The sequence below is a fragment of the Ahaetulla prasina genome, chromosome 7 (assembly GCF_028640845.1).
Source record: "Ahaetulla prasina isolate Xishuangbanna chromosome 7, ASM2864084v1, whole genome shotgun sequence".
Taxonomy (NCBI): Eukaryota; Metazoa; Chordata; class Lepidosauria; order Squamata; family Colubridae; genus Ahaetulla; species Ahaetulla prasina.
In genome coordinates, this window is record NC_080545.1 from 95926450 (window position 1) to 95945488 (window position 19039).

The 19039-nt window shown below is 39.3% G+C and overlaps 1 protein-coding gene across 4 annotated transcripts in view; it reads left to right on the forward strand.

The window, feature by feature from the left end:
• The window catches only part of ITIH5 (inter-alpha-trypsin inhibitor heavy chain 5), a 58348-nt gene that overhangs the window by 16834 nt on the left and 22475 nt on the right, over positions 1-19039 (forward strand). Inside the window, exons 2-7 of one of the 4 annotated variants that reach the window (XM_058190832.1) lie at positions 4519-4563; positions 8003-8166; positions 11710-11802; positions 13645-13895; positions 15761-15930; positions 17328-17444. In XM_058190832.1, coding sequence (XP_058046815.1) covers positions 4519-4563; positions 8003-8166; positions 11710-11802; positions 13645-13895; positions 15761-15930; positions 17328-17444 — 840 coding nt within the window. Of the gene's footprint in view, positions 1-4518; positions 4564-8002; positions 8171-11709; positions 11803-13641; positions 13896-15760; positions 15931-17327; positions 17445-19039 lie in introns of those variants that run through there. The other 3 variants (XM_058190831.1, XM_058190833.1, XM_058190834.1) reach the window with 3 other exon arrangements.

Genomic DNA, 19039 nt, shown 5'->3' on the forward strand with positions numbered 1-19039 from the left:
TTTGCTGGTTCTCCGAACTACTCAAAATTTCTGCCAGAAGAACATTTCTTCCAACTGTACATAGAATAGAATGGAATGGAATGGAATGGAATAGAATAGAATAGAATAGAATAGAATAGAATAGAATAGAATAGAATAGAATAGAGTAGGGTAGGGTAGGGTAGGAAATAGAATAGAGTAGAGTATATTATAATAGGAAAGGAGAGTAGAGGAGAGAAGAAGAGAAGAGAGAAGAGAAGAGAAGAGAAGAGAAGAGAAGAGAAGAGAGAAGAGAAGAGAAGAGAAGAGAAGAGAAGAGAAGAGAAGAGAAGAGAAGAGATATTGGAATGAAGAAAGGAATGGAATAGAAGAGAAGAGAAGAGAAGAGAAGAGAAGAGAAGAGAAGAGAATATTAGGATAGGATGGGATGGGATGGGATGGGATGGGATGGGATGGGATGGGATGGGATGGGATGGGATGGGATAGAATGGAATGGAACAGAGCAGAGCAGAGCAGAGCAGAGCAGAATAGAATAGAATAGAATAGAATAGAATAGAATAGAATAGAATAGAATAGAATAGAATCCTCACTCTCTTTTTGCATTGATGATGTTACCTAGTTGGGTAATGAGAGAGAAGGGAAGGGAAGGGAAGGGAATATTAGGATAGGATAGGATAGGATAGGATAGGATAGGATAGGATAGGATAGGATAGGATAGGATAGGATAGGAAATAGAGTAGAGTATATTATAATAGGAAAGGAGAGTAGAGGAGAGAATATTAGAATAGAGTAGAGTAGAGTAGAGTAGAGTAGAGTAGAGTAGAGTAGAGTAGAGTAGAGTAGAATAGAATAGAATAGAATAGAATAGAATAGAATAGAATCTTTTTGCATTGATGATGTTACCTAGTTGGGTAATGAGAGAGAAGGGAAGGGAAGGGAAGAGAATATTAGGATAGGATAGGATAGGATAGGATAGGATAGGATAGGATAGGATAGGATAGGATAGGATAGGATAGGATAGGAAATAGAGTAGAGTAGAGTATATTATAATAGGAAAGGAGAGTAGAGGAGAGAATATTAGAATAGAATAGAGTAGAGTAGAGTAGAATAGGATAGAATAGAATAGAATAGAATAGAATAGAATAGAATAGAATAGAATAGAATAGAATAGAATAGAATAGAATAGAATAGAAACCTCACTCTCTTTTTGCATTGTTGATGTTACCTAGTTGGGTAATGAAAGGGAAGGGAAGGGAAGGGAAGGGAAGGGAAGGGAAGAGAAGAGAAGAGAAGAGAAGAGAAGAGAAGAGAAGAGAAGAGAAGAGAAGAGAATATCAGGATAGGATAGGATAGGATAGGATAGGATAGGATAGGATAGGATAGGATAGGATAGGATAGGATAGGATAGGATAGGATAGTTGGAAGGGACCTTGGAGGTCTTCTAGTCCAACCCCCCAACTCGCTATACCATTTCAGACAAATGGTTGGCCAATCTCTTCTTAAAAACTTCCAGTGTTGGAGCATTCACAACTTCTCCAGGCACTGATTAATTGCTCTCACTGTCAGGAAATTTCTTCTTAGTTCTACGTTACTAACAGAGTGGATTGCAGTTGCAAGAACTTTCCGACTTGCGAGTTCAAACATTTTCCAGGGTTGTTGGGGTGTTTTTTTTTCCTCCAAAGAGACAGCTTGGCTGGGAGTCAAAAATCTTGCATTCCTTCATACAACTTCTGCACGTTCGCCATCCAAACCCAGCAGAGGACAATGCAAAGAGAATTCCATCTGCCTCTTTGATCTATTTTATTTATTTATTTTGTCACACAGTATATATAAGCGTAAGCATGAAATAACTATACAATATATAAGTATATATATAAGTATGAGTATGTAATAACTAAATTAATTGGATATAACGAAAGGAAACAATAGGACAGGAACGGTAGGCATGCTTGTGCTCTTATGCACGCCCCTTATAGACCTCTTAGGAATGGGGTGAGGTCAATAGTAGACAGTTTTTGGTTGAAGATTTTGGGATTTTGGGAAGTCTGGTAGTGTATTCCAGGCATTAACAACTCTGTTACTGAAGTCATATTTTCTGCAATCAAGATTGGAGCGGTTCACATTAAGCTTAAATCTATTGTGTGCTCGTGTATTGTTGCAATTGAAGCTGAAGTAGTCTTTGACAGGAAGGACATTGTAATAGATGATTCTATGTAATAGATGATTCTAGGTCTGTCATGGCAGAGAGGGAGAACCCAGGTGGGAGGGGTGTGTCTATAAAAACTATAAAAACATAAAAACTCCACGGCTGAGAATATTGGCATTGAGCTGCTCTTTAGGATTTTTATAACTTAAATATTTATAACCGACCCTTTGGATTCCATCTAAGGAAAGTTCAGAGCAGCCGACAGCCTCCCCAGCCAAACGAACCTTGGATAGCTACAGTGATGCAGAAGTTAAATATTCAAAGAATGGAGCATAGGCGTAAGATTATAAAGGACGAAATGGCTCTGTTGGACCCTCAGAAGGGTCCAACTTTGGCCATTTTAAGACTTGTGGACTTCAACTCCCAGAATTCCCCAGGCAACATGGCTGGCTAGGGAATTCTGGGAGTTGAAGTACCACAAGTCTCAAAGCTGCCAATATTTAGACACCCTGATCTAGATCAACGCCCTGCGCAATAATACATCTCTATTGAGAATTAAATAGCATGAAAAAAAGAGGTTGTTGCAAGCTTCACAAGACAGGAAGTTGACAATTCAAGAACCCAAAATATGAAAACTAGAATGGATGGAAATTTTCTTTTCAGTTCTACTACACTGGAGAACAACGCTGGAGAATATATAGAATAAGAATGAAGGCATTTAGATCTGTTTTATTTCTCGTGTTTGAACATCTCCCTCATCCGTTTATCTGGATTGGAGAATTTTTGTAGAAGAGTTTGCATTAGCACGTACATTTATTCTGGTGCATATTTTTCTAAATATGGGCATTTTTATTGCAATGGACATGGTTTTTATACGTTTGTGTGTGACTGTGTGGCGTGGGGGTACATGTATGTGTTTGTGTATGTGTGTATGTGTGTAAAATACTTTGTGATTCCTCAAATAAGTCATTTCTACATTGCTTTCACTAAATGATGCATTCTCCTAAGACAGGGGTCTGCAAACTTGGCTCTTTTAAGACTTGTGGACTTCAACTCCCAGAGTTAACTCTGGGAGTTAAAGTCCACAAGTCTTAAAAGAGCCAAGTTTGCAGACCCCTGTCCTAAGAGTTTTAATAAAAATAATAATACAGATATTCTTCATTTAGCAACTGCCTCATTTAGCATTCATTCTCAGTTACAACGAAGAGGAAAAAGTACCTTAATTTTATGACCAATCTTCTCATTTACAACTTTCGCATGGCTATACTATAAAGCCAAGGAAAACTGAAATAAGATAACAAGCACAGATGTGGTTTCATTTAGCGACCATTGGCTGAATGACTGAGTTGCCAATCCAAATTGTGGTTGCTAAATATGGACTACCTGTAATAATACCCAGTTTCCCCGAAAATAAGACCCAGCCAGTAAATAAGGCCTAGCATGATTTTTCAGGATGCTCGTAATATAAGCCCTAACCCCAAAATAAGCCCCAGTTAAGGTTGTCAGCCAGACGGAGGCATTTAGTACCGTATTTCCCCCAAAATAAGAACTAACCAGAAAATAAGCCCTACTGCGTGTTTTGGAGCAAAAAATTAGTATTTTTCCCAGTCTTTTTTTCGGGGAAACACGGTATTAATTTATTAAATTAATATGCTGCTTGACTTGCAGCAATTCTGGACATTTTTCTTGTAGCGTATATTTTTTAATAACAACATAGGGGTGGGGGGAAGTCTACATTTTGAGCAATAACTGTCCAGTTAAATAATGAGAAATTATATCAGTTTATGTTCAGAGCAGAGGTGGGTTTCAGGAGGTTCTGACCAGTTTTGGAAATTTTGAGTAGTTTGGAGAACCGGTAGTAAAAATTCTGACTGGCCCCTTCCCCATCTATTCTCTGTCTCCTAAGTCCCAGCTGATTGGGAGGGAATGGGGATTTTGCAGTAACCTTCCCCTGGAGTGGGGTGGGAATGGAGATTTTATGGTATCCTTCCCCTGGAGTGGGGTGGGAATGGAGGTTTTACAGTGCCCTTCCCCTGCCACACCCACCAAGCCATGCCATGCCACGCCCACCAAGCCACACCCACAGAACCGGAAGTAAAAATTTTTGAAACCCATCGCTGGTTCAGAGGCTGAATGTCCACAAACATCTCTCATTATTAATGGAGGCTTAGCAGTCAGCTAAGGCCTAGAGGAATGTTGTCCATGAGGTCGCGATGGGTCGGACACGATTTCCAACTAACTAACTAACAACAACAACAACAACAAAGGAGTCAGCAAAATGGCTTCTGGCAAGCATAACCTTTAAAAGGCACCATTCTGACTTCTGCCAAACATTTGGGTTTCCATTTTTAGCGGGAAACACCCTGAGTGATGGTTTCTCCTTTTTTTTCCAGGTTGCACGGAGGGTCCCAAGACAAACGCGGTTTCTGCAGAGATTGGTGCGTAATATTCTAACTCTGAATTGTTCTCCTCTTGCAAGAAATTGTCACCAACCGCCCTCTCCTAACTTCGCAACGAAAAAGGCAGGCTTGTATCAAGAAACCTTCCCTAAAACTGCAAAATGCAAACTATCAGAGTCATTCTTCTCCAGTCCTGCGTAGAAACAAGAACAGACGAAGAATAAAGACACGTTTCTAAATCTTTCCTGTCTGCTACCCCTCTGGATTGGCCAAGGGAAGAGCAGGTGGTAACACCAGCTTGGATGTTTCCTTGACCAACCAAGAGCTGATGTAATTAGTATTGGGATGGGAGACCACTAAGAAATTATTATTATTATTATTATTATTATTATTATTATTATTATTATTATTATTATTATTATTATTATTATTATTATTATTATTATTATTATTAAATACAATACAATACAATAATACAATTCTAATATTATTGATCATTAATTATCATTATTATCATTTATCAATTATCAAATATCAATTATCATTAATCATTAATTAATTAGCACTGATCAGCTGAATATCCAATTATCTAATTAATTAATTATTAGCAATTCAATAGTTGAGTAAATTGACATTATTTACTGTTCCACGTTAATTGACGTTAATTTGTTATCTGATTAATTACTTGCGAGTTATTATTTCATTATTGATATTGACTAATTAATTTTGTAAAATATTGACGGAACATTGACCATGCCAGGCAAAAACTCCAACAAACAAACAAATCCCAGAACTGTAGATTCTGTTTGGACACTAAAATAAACACCACATAGATTAACACAGCCCTCCTTCTACGTTGTTATAAAAGCTGTGCACACACAGTGTTTGCATTGCCATTATATGTTTAATCCAACTACTGGATTGACCCCCCCTTTTTTTTATGGATGTGCAATCAGCTGTTGTGTTCTCCTCGCCTCCGTCCGAACGATGGCTTAATTAGCCGGCTCTTATCAGCTCTGGCAGCAAAAGAGCCAGCGTCTGCCAAGAGCCCTTGTTAGCTGCCAAGACGCTGGTGAGTCACAACCTTCAGCTCTAGTCAATCCGTCGATTTGCCTGATACAAAGAGACACACCAGCTCTCGCTGCCTTTTATATCCTGTGGGGTGTGGCTCCATGACTCAGCACTTCCTAGGCCTGCCCCTCCACTGTTTCTGTCGTTCCCTTCTCTCCTGCCTACGAAACCTGGGATTGAGCCAAGCCTGATTGCTGTCAGCTGGGTGTGCAGGCGTGGCCTGGGGGGGGAAAAGTCAGGAGAAGGAGGCCTCATTATCTCTTTCACTTGGCCTGCTTCTGGCTCCTGGAGCTGATCCAGGGAGGCCGGTGCTTCCGAGGTAAGTCCTGACGGCCCTTCTCCCTCACTGTCCAAATCACTTTCTGGCAGCAGGCCCAGCTCCAAGGCACTTTCGGGCATGGGGCCAGGTTCGGGGGCGGGAGCCACAACATCAGGTGTCTAAATAGGACAGCCCGATAAAATTGCCACTATGGATTCCTGCACTGGCAGAAGGGTTGAACTAGATCTATGATAGCGAACCTATGGCCCGTGTGCCCAAAGTGGCATGTGAAGCCATGTCGCCTGGCATGCACAGCCTTGCCTGTTTGTCTTTCAGGTTTCTGACGCACATGCGCGCACGACGATCAGCTGTCCTTCACACACCTGGCAGTGGCGAAAACCAGTGTGCACATGCACGCCAGCCAGCTGATTGTTGGGTGCTCGTGCACGCCAGAACTCAGAAGTTCAGCTTTTCCGGACCGTGATCCCTTTGTGCGTGCGACAGTGCTAAAAAACCAGCTTGTGTATGTGCGCCGGCCGGCTGATCGTTGGGCACACATCCGCGGTAGAACCTGGAAGTTTGGCTTTTCCAGAGCTGTTGTGGTCCACCAGCAGCCTGCGGAGCTCGCAACGGAGCTAGACAGCAACGAGGCTGAGGCGAGGCCAGGGCCATCAGGGAGTGAGGTGTGGACTCCAGAGCCTCCAGAGGCTGACAGTAGTGAGGCAGACGAACAGGAGGAGGCTGTTCCTAATGCATGCATGAGAAGAGCTGCCAGAAAGCAAGAGCAGCTCAAGCAAAGAGGACAACTCGGGAGTAGGACCAAGAGATGATTGGCCTCTCCAATAAGGCTTAAAACAGACCAGCAAAGGCATCTGGGCTTTGCCGGAAAACAATGTTGGTGGCTTCGTCTTCATCTTGCATTTATTTTTGTGACTTCTGAACGTTTGCCAAGAAAGGCCTTTGGCAGTTTGTCTAATTGGACCAAGGTTTGCGATAGGACTGAGGAATTTGTGTGGGAAGGAATTTGCTTTAATTTAGTTGAACTACTCTGGGAATGAAGTAATTCTCAGCTGTTCGAATAAAGTTTGTTTTTTCACGGACTGAGTTTCCTACTGCGTACTTGGGCCTGGGTCACAACAGGAGCACAGTCCCGACGAGTACGTGCGCGTGATGTTTCTGCACGACTTTTTCGGCACTCAGTGTCAAAAAGATTTGCCCTCACTGGACTAGATGATCTCCATGATTAGGGGTGACATGATAGCAGTCTTCCCAAATTTGAGTGACAGTCACAGAAGGGCTCAACCTATTCTCCAAAGCACTTGAGGGCAGGACAAGAAGTAACTGATGGAAACAGATGGACACCTTTAATAATTCCCAGCTTAAGGAAGGAGAACACCATCTGCCATTTTTAGTAACAGGCAGACTATTCGTAAATACAAGCTCCATCCTACATATCCATTCAAGTTAAAAACAGGAATGGAATTTGTACTTAACCTGGGCACTACCTATAACAAGGCTTCCAAGATTCTGTTAATGTAGCAGCCTTACAATAAAGTAGAATTGCCATATTTTTTGGAGCATAAGACACACCGGACTATAAGATGCACCTACCTTTTTTGGTGAGGAAAAACAAGAAAAAGAAACCTGCCTCCCAGCAATTTTGCCTCATCGCAGCAAACAGCAAACAGCCTGCTTTACTTTCATTTTCGTTTTCAGAATAGCTTGATTAGCACCAGAAAAAAAAATCTGCTCCCAGCAATTTACCTCCTTGCAGCAAGCAGCAGAAGCCGGTGCAGCAATAGGCCCAGGGAATCCCTGAAGCCTGAAACATCTGAGAGTTGGGAGGCCGATCCAAGGGACAATCAGCTTGAGCTAATCAGGCTGTGCTGAGGCTGAAATGGGCTGTTTCTTCTTGCTGCTTGCTGCAAGGAGGTAAATTGCTGGGAGGCGGAGTCCAAAGGATGGGGGCCAGTGTGTGGGCAGGGCTACATTCAGTGTATAAGACGCACCCAAATTTTCATCCCCTTTTAAGGGGGAAAAATGTGCGTCTTATACACCAAAAAATATGGTAGCTTATCTGGTCGTGTTTTGTGTCAACCTGGCATAACATTATCCTGCCTTTGTGGAACTATTGCTGTGTCCTCACAGGAGACCCGACCACGTATGTCCGAATTCTCAGTGAAAGCCACAATAATTTCTCGATACGCATTTACCACAGTCTCCTGCACTTTGGTGAACACCGGCTCGGAGGCTCGCGAAGGCGCCTTTGAGATGCAAATACCCGTCACGGCCTTCGTCTCTAATTTTACCATGTAGGTGAGCGGTTGTGTTATAAAATAAATGCGATGGTCTGTGCGAATGGCCTTGGGAGACGGGAGGGGGAATCGCAGACTGGACGATGAGGATATAAAAAGTATTTCAGCGTTTCAGAAGGGACCTGCCCTAGTTTTCTCGGGAAGAAAAGGAGGGGGAGGGGAAGACAGGTTTTTAGATTTGCAAGACTCTATTAATGTAACCTTACAATAGATAGTACAGATAGTCCTCGACATACAACAGTTCATTTAGTGACCGTTCAAACTTACAACGGCACTGCAAAACGGGGCTGATGACCATTTTCACACTTATGACCGTTGTAGCCTCCCCATGGTTATGTGATCAAAATTGAGACATTTGGCAACTGGCTCATATTTATGATGGTTGCAGTGTCCCTGCGTATTCTATTCTATTGTATTCTAGTCTATTCCATTTCATTATTCTATTCCATTCCATTCCATTCCATTCCATTCCTTCTATTCTATTCTATTCTAGTCTAGTCTAGTCTAGTCTAGTCCATTTCATTATTCTATTCCATTCCATTCCATTCCATTCCATTCCTTCTATTCTATTCTATTCTAGTCTAGTCTAGTCTAGTCTAGTCCATTTCATTATTATATTCCATTCCATTCCATTCCATTCCTTCTATTCTATTCTATTCTATTTTAGTCTAGTCTATTCCATTTCATTATTTTATTCTATTCTGTTCTGTTCTATTCTATTCTATTCTAGTCTAGTCTATTCTAGTCTAGTCTATTCCATTTCATTATTCTATTCCATTCCATTCCATTCCATTCCATTCCATTCCATTCCATTCCATTCCTTCTATTCTATTCTATTCTATTTTAGTCTAGTCTATTCCATTTCACTATTCTATTCTATTCTATTCTATTCTATTCTATTCTACTCTACTCTACTCTAGTTTAGTCTAGTCTAGTCTAGTCTATTCCATTTCATTATTCTATTCTATTCTATTCTATTCTATTCTATTCTACTCTACTCTACTCTACTCTACTCTACTCTACTCTAGTCTAGTCTATTCCATTTCATTATTCTATTCTATTCTATTCTATTCTATTCTATTCTATTCTATTCTATTCTACTCTAGTCTAGTCTATTTCATTATTCTATTCTATTCTATTCTATTCCATTCCATTCCATTCCATTCCATTCCATTCCATTCCATTCCATTCCTATTCTAGTCTAGTCTAGTCTAGTCTAGTCTAGTCTAGTCTAGTCTAGTCCAGTATAGTCTATTCCATTTCATTATTATTCTATTCTATTCTATTCTATTCTATTCTATTCTATTCTATTCTATTCTATTCTATTCTATTCTATTCTATTCTATTCTATTCTATTCTAATCTATTCTATTCTATTCTTTTCTTTCTTCATTCCTCTTATTCTATTCTATTCTATTCTATTCCATTCCATTCCATTCCATTCCATTCCTTCTATTCTATTCTGTTCTAGTCTAGTCTAGTCTAGTCTAGTCTAGTCTAGTCCAGTATAGTCTATTCCATTTCATTATTATTCTATTCTATTCTATTCTATTCTTTCTCCCATTCTATTCTATTCTATTCTATTCTATTCTATTCTATTCTATTCTATTCTATTCTATTCTATTCTATTCCATTCCATTCCATTCCATTCCATTCCATTCCTTCTATTCTATTCTGTTCTAGTCTAGTCTAGTCTAGTCTAGTCTAGTCCAGTATAGTCTATTCCATTTCATTATTATTCTATTCTATTCTATTCTATTCTATTCTATTCTATTCTATTCTTTCTCCTATTCTATTCTATTCTATTCTATTCTATTCTATTCTATTCTATTCTATTCTATTCTATTCTATTCTATTCCATTCCATTCCATTCCATTCCTTCTATTCTGTTCTGTTCTAGTCTAGTCTAGTCTAGTCTAGTCTAGTCCAGTATAGTCTATTCCATTTCATTATTATTCTATTCTATTCTATTCTATTCTATTCTATTCTACTCTACTCTACTCTACTCTACTCTACTCTACTCTAGTCTAGTCTAGTCTAGTCTAGTCTATTCCATTTCATTATTCTATTCTATTCTATTCTATTCTATTCTATTCTATTCTATTCTATTCTATTCTATTCTATTCTATTCTATTCTAATCTATTCTATTCTATTCTTTTCTTTCTTCATTCCTCTTATTCTATTCTATTCTATTCTATTCTATTCTATTCTATTCTATTCTATTCTATTCTATTCTATTCTATTCTAATCTATTCTATTCTATTCTATTCTATTCTTTTCTTCCTTCATTCCTCTTATTCTATTCTATTCTATTCTATTCTTTCTCCTATTCTATTCTATTCTATTCTATTCTATTCTATTCTATTCTATTCTATTCTATTCCATTCCATTCCATTCCATTCCATTCCATTCCTTCTATTCTATTCTGTTCTAGTCTAGTCTAGTCTAGTCCAGTATAGTCTATTCCATTTCATTATTATTCTATTCTATTCTATTCTATTCTTTCTCCTATTCTATTCTATTCTATTCTATTCTATTCTATTCTATTCTATTCTATTCTAATCTATTCTATTCTATTCTTTTCTTTCTTCATTCCTCTTATTCTATTCTATTCTATTCTATTCTATTCTATTCTATTCTATTCTATTCTAATCTATTCTATTCTATTCTATTCTATTCTATTCTTTTCTTTCTTCATTCCTCTTATTCTATTCTATTCTATTCTATTCTAATCTATTCTATTCTATTCTTTTCTTTCTTCATTCCTCTTATTCTATTCTATTCTATTCTATTCTTTCTCCTATTCCATTCCATTCCATTCCATTCCATTCTATTCCATTCCATTCCATTCCTTCTATTCTATTCTAGTCTAGTCTAGTCTAGTCTAGTCCAGTCTAGTCTATTCCATTTCATTATTATTCTATTCTATTCTATTCTATTCTATTCTATTCTTTCTCCTATTCTATTCTATTCTATTCTATTCTATTCTATTCTATTCTAATCTATTCTATTCTATTCTTTTCTTTCTTCATTCCTCTTATTCTATTCTATTCTATTCTATTCTATTCTATTCTATTCTATTCTATTCTCATTCTTGTGCAACCTTCTGACGAGCAAATTCAACAGAGGAAGGCAGATTCACTTAACAACTGTTGCAAGAAAGGTCGTAAAATGGGACAAAGCTCACTTAACAACTGTCCCACTTAGCAACAGAAATTTTAAGCTCAATTGTGGCCATAAGTGTGACTACCTTACAGGGCTAGCACTAAGAGATCTCTTATTGCAAAAAGGAGTATAAATAATGAATTACGGTGAAATTCATAGGGAAATCATTAAGTGTTAAAGGTGCTAAAATCAGTATAGGATTTTTGCTGTCCTTTTGTTTTTTTTAAGTGAAATGTAATCTAATCCAGAAGTAGGAAGGAAGCAGTTTAAGGCTGAATAAATGAAAAACGGGAAGAAACCAGAATCAACGGATTGATTCATCGGTGTCTGTGCCTGTTTTTTCACGCACATCCTCTGTTTTTTCCTTGATTCCAGGATTATTGGTGGCAAGGTTTATTATGGAGAAGTCATTGGTAAAGACTGGTTGCGTGCAGATCAAGAAACTTATTCAAGACCCAGAGATGACAGGTACGGACTGTCTGCATCTTCTTGATTTGGGGAATATGGAGATATAGCAACCGTGATGAAGGATTGCAAGAATTATTAATCAAAGGACAATTCGTCCTGGGAAAGAAGAAGGGGTGAGAAAGAAGATCAATGTAATCCTGTCTTGATTCTGGTTGGTATAAGAGGAGGTTGAGGAAGCTCTGTTTTCAAGCATCTGTTATTACTGTTGTTGTTAGTTGCAAAGTCATGTCCGACCCATCGTGACCCCATGGACAACGTTTCTCCAGGCCTTCCTGTCCTCTCCCATCCTCCGGAGTCCAGAAAACCTCGGCTTAAAACCACAAGTCGATTATCTTAAGCGATTATCTTAAGCGATTAAGTCAATTATCCAGGTTTATTCCCTGCCTGGTCTACCTCATAAGGCTGCTGGCAGCAGCTGATGTAGGACTACCAATCCCATCTCTTCAGCCAATGAGGCCTCTTCTCCCTGCTCCTTCCCTCCCACTGTCATCAGTGGCCCAATCTAGCCTTGATATGGAGAAGGAAGTATGGAAAAATGTGTGTCAGTGTTCCAAGTAATGCACCCATTGAAAGCAAAACTTTAGAGGTAGATTCCTCAAAGAACAATTTATTGGCTACATCATATTGGCACAACTGGTGAAAACCGACTCTGAAAGTTCCCACGGTTTTCATCTACCATATATTTCGGAATATAAGACACATCGGAGTAGAAGACGCACCTTAATTTTTGGGGAGGAAAATAAGAAAAAAGCTGATTGGCAGGTGGATCGGCCTCCCAGAATACCCCCAATCAGCTGTTCCCAGAGGTGAATTTTAGCAACAGGTTCATTGGCTGTGAGCTCTGTGCCTTGCTTTGTTTTGCTTTTTTTTCTGCCTCTGAAAGCCTCCGAAACAGAGCTTCAGAAAAAAAGCAAATCTGAAGCTCTGTTTCTGAGGCTTTTTTTCTGAAGCTCTGTTTGGAGGCTTTTTTTCGGAAGCTTCATTTCTGGTGCTTTTTTCAGCCTCTGAAACCTCCGTTTGAGAAGCTGGGCGGGGCTACATTCACCCAGATTTTCACCCTCTTTTTGGGGGAAAAAGTTCGTCTTATACTCCGAAAAATACAGTAATTAAAAAGTGAAAGTTTCCCCTTCCCCCCCCAACCCCAGGTCATCAGTCACATTGTCCAATAGAGGTGCTGGCCGGTTGCTGGGTTACTCCGCTCCTCCTCTCCCCAGCCAACAGTTGGAATGTCCTTGATTCCCACAGGAAAACTTTTTATTTTGACGGGAAAACCGAGCTATCTACATTTTTTAAAATTTCTTTTTGTCACAACAGTATACACAAACAATTGTCATAGGTAAAACAACATATCTAGAAGAAAATATATATAAGTAAAAAATATGCATCAACTATATTAATTTGATATAATGAAGGGAACAATAGGACAGGAATGGTAGGCACTTTTGTGCTCTTATGCACGCCCCTTATAGTCCTCTTAGGAATGGGGTGAGGTCAATAGTAGACAGTTTTTGGCTGAAGATTTTGGGATTTTGAGTAGAGACTATGGAGTCAGGTAATGAGTTCCAGGCGTTAACAACTCTGTTACAGAAGTCATATTTTCTGCAATCAAGCGGTTGACATTTAGCTTGAATCTATTTTTTGCTCTTGTAATATTGCGATTGAAGCTGAAGTAATCTTTTATGGGAAGGATATTGCAATAGATGATTTTGTGTGTTAAACACAGGTCATGTGTTTTCCCCCTCCCTTTCTCCCCCTCTGCCTTGTGGCAACTATGAAGCTGCAAAGATGGTCTCAACCCGGTTGACAATGTGTCTCTAAACAGCCTTTGAATTCTTCCAGCAGAGAAAACCAAATGGAGACGTTCAAAGCCTCTGGATTAATCCCCCGGAAGGTAGAAGCCACCTTCATCCTGCATTATGAGGAGCTCCTACGGAGACGGTTGGGGAAGTATCACTACACGGTCAGCATCAGACCCCAGCAGCTGGTGGGCAAATTACGTGTGGAGGTCAACATCCTCGAGAATTCAGGAATTAATTCTTTGGAAGTTCTGCCGCTCCAGAATAACCAAGGCAAGGGAGCAGGGAGCACCGAAGGTGAGTGGATAAGATGAGAGCCAAGCAAACCAGATAGAAAAACACATCCAGATGAGCTCGTTCTAGTTTATTAACAGAATCTTGCAAGTCAAATCTACTGCTGTTGGAAGAAATATCCATCTGGTTCAATTCTAAGTAGGGAGAGCACTGGAAACATGGCGGCTGATTGGAAAGATGGTTTATTGATGGACAGGACCATATGGGTTTGAGCACATGGAGTGGAGAGTGTGAGGTATTTATAAAGGGCCTCTGTGGCTCAGACTGCTAATGCAGCTGCCTGCAATTACGGCAGGTTCTAGTCCCACCAGGCCCAAGGTTGACTCAGCCTTCCATCCTTTATAAGGTAGATAAAATGAGGACCCAGATTGTTGGGGGCAATAAAGTTGACTTTGTATATAAATATACAAATAGAATGAAGACTATTGCTAACATAGGGTAAGCCGCCCTGAGTCTTCGGAGAAGGGCGGGATATAAATGCAAATTTTAAAAAAAAACCCTCTCTTAGGCCTTGCTCTTGAGCTTCCTGTTCCTGTGCCAAAAGCATGTTTTCTATTGGTTGCTATAGGGTTCACTGCTAACTTTGTAGGCTGTCTGAGTCCCAGGCTTGGTTGAAGCTTGCTAGGTGATGCAGTGAAGGGGCTTGTTGTGCCATGTGGTGAGCTCTGCTGCCAGATGTTAGAGGGCTAATCCTATTATGTCGTGAGAGGCCATGTCTTAATCCCATCACCCTGGAGCTGAAGGTCTTTTGTCTTGTAGATAGATTGGCCCAGTCCTGCTGGGGCTGTTAAGACAGGTGGGGGCTGCTTTCCAAGAGCACGTTTTTCCTTCAGGGAAATATAATATTCTGCCTTTTTTAATATTTCCCAAAATATTTCATTCTTCTAGGAGAGGGGTGGGTGCTAACTTTCTACACCATCCATCTGGATTGTCCTGTCTGCTTATTTTCATTCTTCCTTTTCATGTTGTTAGTTCTGTAATACAGGGTGGAGCATAATATCTTTTGCACAGAAAACACGATATTTTGATTGAAATCAATGTTTCTCAACCTTGGCAACTTTCAGATGTGTGGACTTCAACTCCCAGAATTCCCCAGAAATTAGAAAGCTTTGCTGGCTGGGGAATTCTGGGAGTTGAAGTCCACATATCTGAAAGTTGCTGGGGTTTAGAAACACCCATCTTGGAATTCAAAGTCTTCTTCTCGTCTCTTGTTATCCAGAATGACAGGGAGGAAGGCTGCTATCAGAGTCAAAACAAATTAAATATGAATCTTGGAAGGTTACAAATTCAAAATAAAAAATTAAAAGAATAAAAAATAAAATAATAGAATAAATAAAACAAAAACTAAACTAAAATAATAAACTAAAATAAGCCAATAATGAAATAAAATAATAAACTAAAATAATAATAAAATAAAATCAAATCTTGAAAGGTTAACGATTTCAAAATAAAAAATAAATAAAGTAAATAAAACAAAAACTAAAGTAAAATAATAAACTAAACTAAAATAATGAAATAATAATGAAATAAAATAATAAACTAAACTAAAATAAATCATAAAATAATAAACTAAAATAAAGTAAACTAATAATGAAATAAGCTAATAATGAAATAAAATAATAAACTACAATAAACTAAAATAAATAATAAAATAATAAAATAAAATCTTGAAAGGTTATAGATTCAAAATAAAGAATAAAAATAAAATAAATAAATAAAATAAACACAAGTAATAAACTAAACTAAAATAATAAAATAACAATGAAATAAAACAAAAAACTAAAATAAACTAAAATAAATAATAAAATAATAAACTAAGCTAATAAAATCATAAAATCAACTAAACTAATGCTATGCTTCCTCAACAGATCAATCCAGTCCACCCCCTTCAACTGAAATTGGCCAGACAAAGACCTTGGCTAAAGTTACCTTCAATCCCAACTTGGTCCAGCAAGCCAAGATCGCGAGGAATGGCGTTTTGGGAGATTTTATCATCAGATATGATGTCAACAGAGAATTGAGTGTTGGGGAAGTCCAGGTAGGTTGGGGAATTTCCTTTGTCTCATTTCTGCCTGTATTTTCCTGGAGATGAACTCCAACCCAGTATTCCCGCCAGTGCTTTTTGGTGGGTGTGGGAAAAACCACTCTAGAGGTAGCCCTCAATTCACAGCCATTGGTTCAGTGATCATTTGAAGTTGCAACAGCACCGAAAAACTGGATTTATGACCAGTTTCCACACTTAACGACCGTTGCAGCATCCCCACGGTCACGTGATCAAAATTTCTATACTTCTACATGGTTGCTAAGAGTCAGCAGCAACTTGAGGGCATGTAATCAACCGATCGTTCCAGATGGATCTCCATTTAGGATTCCAGATTTAGGACTTGCTGATATTTTTCAAGATTTGGCAGATTAAATTCCTGAATTTTATCTCCTTCTATTCCCAACCATTTGGGAAAAGGTAACTGGGCTTTGGATGGAGTCAGGAAGGCCTGGAGGAACGTTGTCCATGGGGGTCGCGATGGGTCAGACACGACTTCGCAATTAACAACAACAACAACTGGACTTGGCTTTTTTCCTTTGAAAATGTTTCGCTTCTCATCCAAGAAGCTTCTTCCGTTCTTGACTGAATGGTGGAGGATGGAAGGATTTACGTTCCTTGCAGTCATCTGGTCGTTAGTACTCTTCCTGAGAGTCGTTGAGGCCTCTTGGAGGTTTAATTTGCCCTCAGGGTCACCTGAATAGTACAAATGGGTGTGGGACCTTCTTGGAACTGTTGAAAGGACTGTGTTGTAAACAGGAGATAGGTTGTGTCATATCCCTCACCATAGATGGCCTCTTTGGATCCCTCTTTCGGTGGTCCTCTCTCACCAGAATGTGGATGTCAGGGTTCCAAGGAACACCCCCAACGAAATAAAGCTCTGAGGCTTGAGGTTCCTCAAAGTTCCAATTTATTAGAGATGTCATGTTGGCCCACCTGGGAAAACCCAGAACTGAAAGCTTCCGGGTTTTCCACACCCAGTTGACAATTTTCACAGCCCTGCCCCACACCCACAAGTTCATCACATTGTCCAATCAACTCTTCACACTCAATTGGATACAATCTTCAGGCAGTCTCCATCAGACGCAGGCAAAAGTCCTTGAATAAGGAATGCTGTTATGACTAACTTTCTACCACTCCAACAACAACCTCCTCCCAACTTCCCCAGCTAAAATATGTGGCAGTTAAGAAGCAGAAAGAAAATTGCCTTCCGAAACTGACAGGAGACTTTGCTGTCTTGAAAAGAATGATCTTCATTTTTTTCAGATGCAGATGGACTGCTGAATTCTGTCCGCCATGCATTTGTTCTCCTGTGTGGTGCCACGTGTTGGCGAAGTGGTTGTGTTGACTGAGAATCCCCATAGACACCTCTCCTTCTCTTGTTATCTCACCAGGTTTTGGATGGCTACTTCGTGCACTATTTTGCCCCCAAAGATCTCCCTCCCCTGCCAAAGAACATTGTCTTTGTCCTCGACAGAAGCGCATCCATGATGGGCACCAAAATGAAGCAGGTGAGGGACTTCGTTGCTCAATGCTGAGGGATTCCTGATCCATGATTTAAAGGTAGTGAGATTCTTTTGCCATATCTGGGATTTTAGGTTGGAACCTGTTTTGCCTCACTTTAGACCCTGGGTGTCAAACTTAAGGCCTGCAATGTGGTCAGATCCAGCCCATGGGGCTGTCCTGCAAAATCTAAGGGGCCGGCCAGTGTGGCTTCGGCCCAGTCTACGCAATGTGAAGAGCAAACACCGGGTCAGCGTGGCTTCGGCTCAGTCTACCCAGTGCAAAGAGGAAACATGCCAGCAGTTTGGGGAATGGCATCAAGATGGCCACCCCCACCCAGTTGGCCACCCCCACCCAGTCGGCCACGCCCAGCTGGGCCCCCCCCCCAGGTCAACCACAGCCCTGATGCGGCCCTCAGTGAAGTTGAGTTTGACACCCTTGCTTTAAATCAGTGTTTTGAAGATGTGTGGAGTTCACCTTCCAAAACTGGGTCATTTCTGTTGTGCACAGCTCAGTCTCTTTGGAGATCTGAGGGCTGGCGAGACAGACCTTGGCAGGTGCCCAACAATGCTGATCCTGGATTGATTGATTGATTCACATTTTTATACCGCCCTTCTCTGAAGACTCAGGGCGGTGTACAGCAAGTAAAACGACAATAATCCAAAAACTATTTAAAATACCATAACAAAATTAAAAATCTAATTAAACTGCTGTATACTTAAAACTATTAGGTAAAAAATACAAAAGATAAAAACCCCTGTTTTAAAATCAATCCATCACAATTACAAAGAGTGATGAGGACAAATTGGGAAAAAGATCTTAATATTGAAATACCAGAGTCAGATTGGAATGTGAATTGGAATAGTAGAATTATGAGAACTTTATCTATAAGGATTAAAGAGCATAATTATAAAGTTGTTTGGAAATGGTATTTGACTCCAGTAAGATTGTCACAAATGGATAAAAAAATTAGTAAAAAATGTTGGAGATGTGAGATGGAATTGGGGACTTATGAACATATGTGGTACAAATGTGATAAGGTTAAAAAGTTTTGGCAACAATTGGAGAAAATGATATTTGAAATGATGGGGAAAGTAATAATATTGAGAGTGGAAACTATATTATTGTTGGTAATTAAGGAAATAGAATTAACAAAATATGAAAAAGAATTGATTAGAATTATGATTATAATAGGTAGAATTATAATAGCTAGATATTGGAAATTAGATGTGATTTTTAGAATAGAAGAGTGGAATTCTGAAATGTGGAAATTAGCCTTAAATGATAAAATGACATGTGATATTAAAATTAGAAGTGGTGTGTATAAAGAAGATATTTTCTGGAAGACTTGGAAACCATTCGTGGACTATGCGCTTGGAAAATTGGATGCCTCGGTACCTGTACCTCAAGAACGTGGATTTTGGCAATCATGAGGACATATCCGAAGACCCAAATCTTCCTTTTTTTTATGTATAGCACAAGGGTGCAATAATGTATTTTCTTTTTTGTTTGTTAGAAAAAAGCAATAAAAAATAATAATAATAAAAAAAAAATAAAGTGACCAAGGTTGGAGACCCCTGCTCTAAGGCAAAAAAAAATAAAA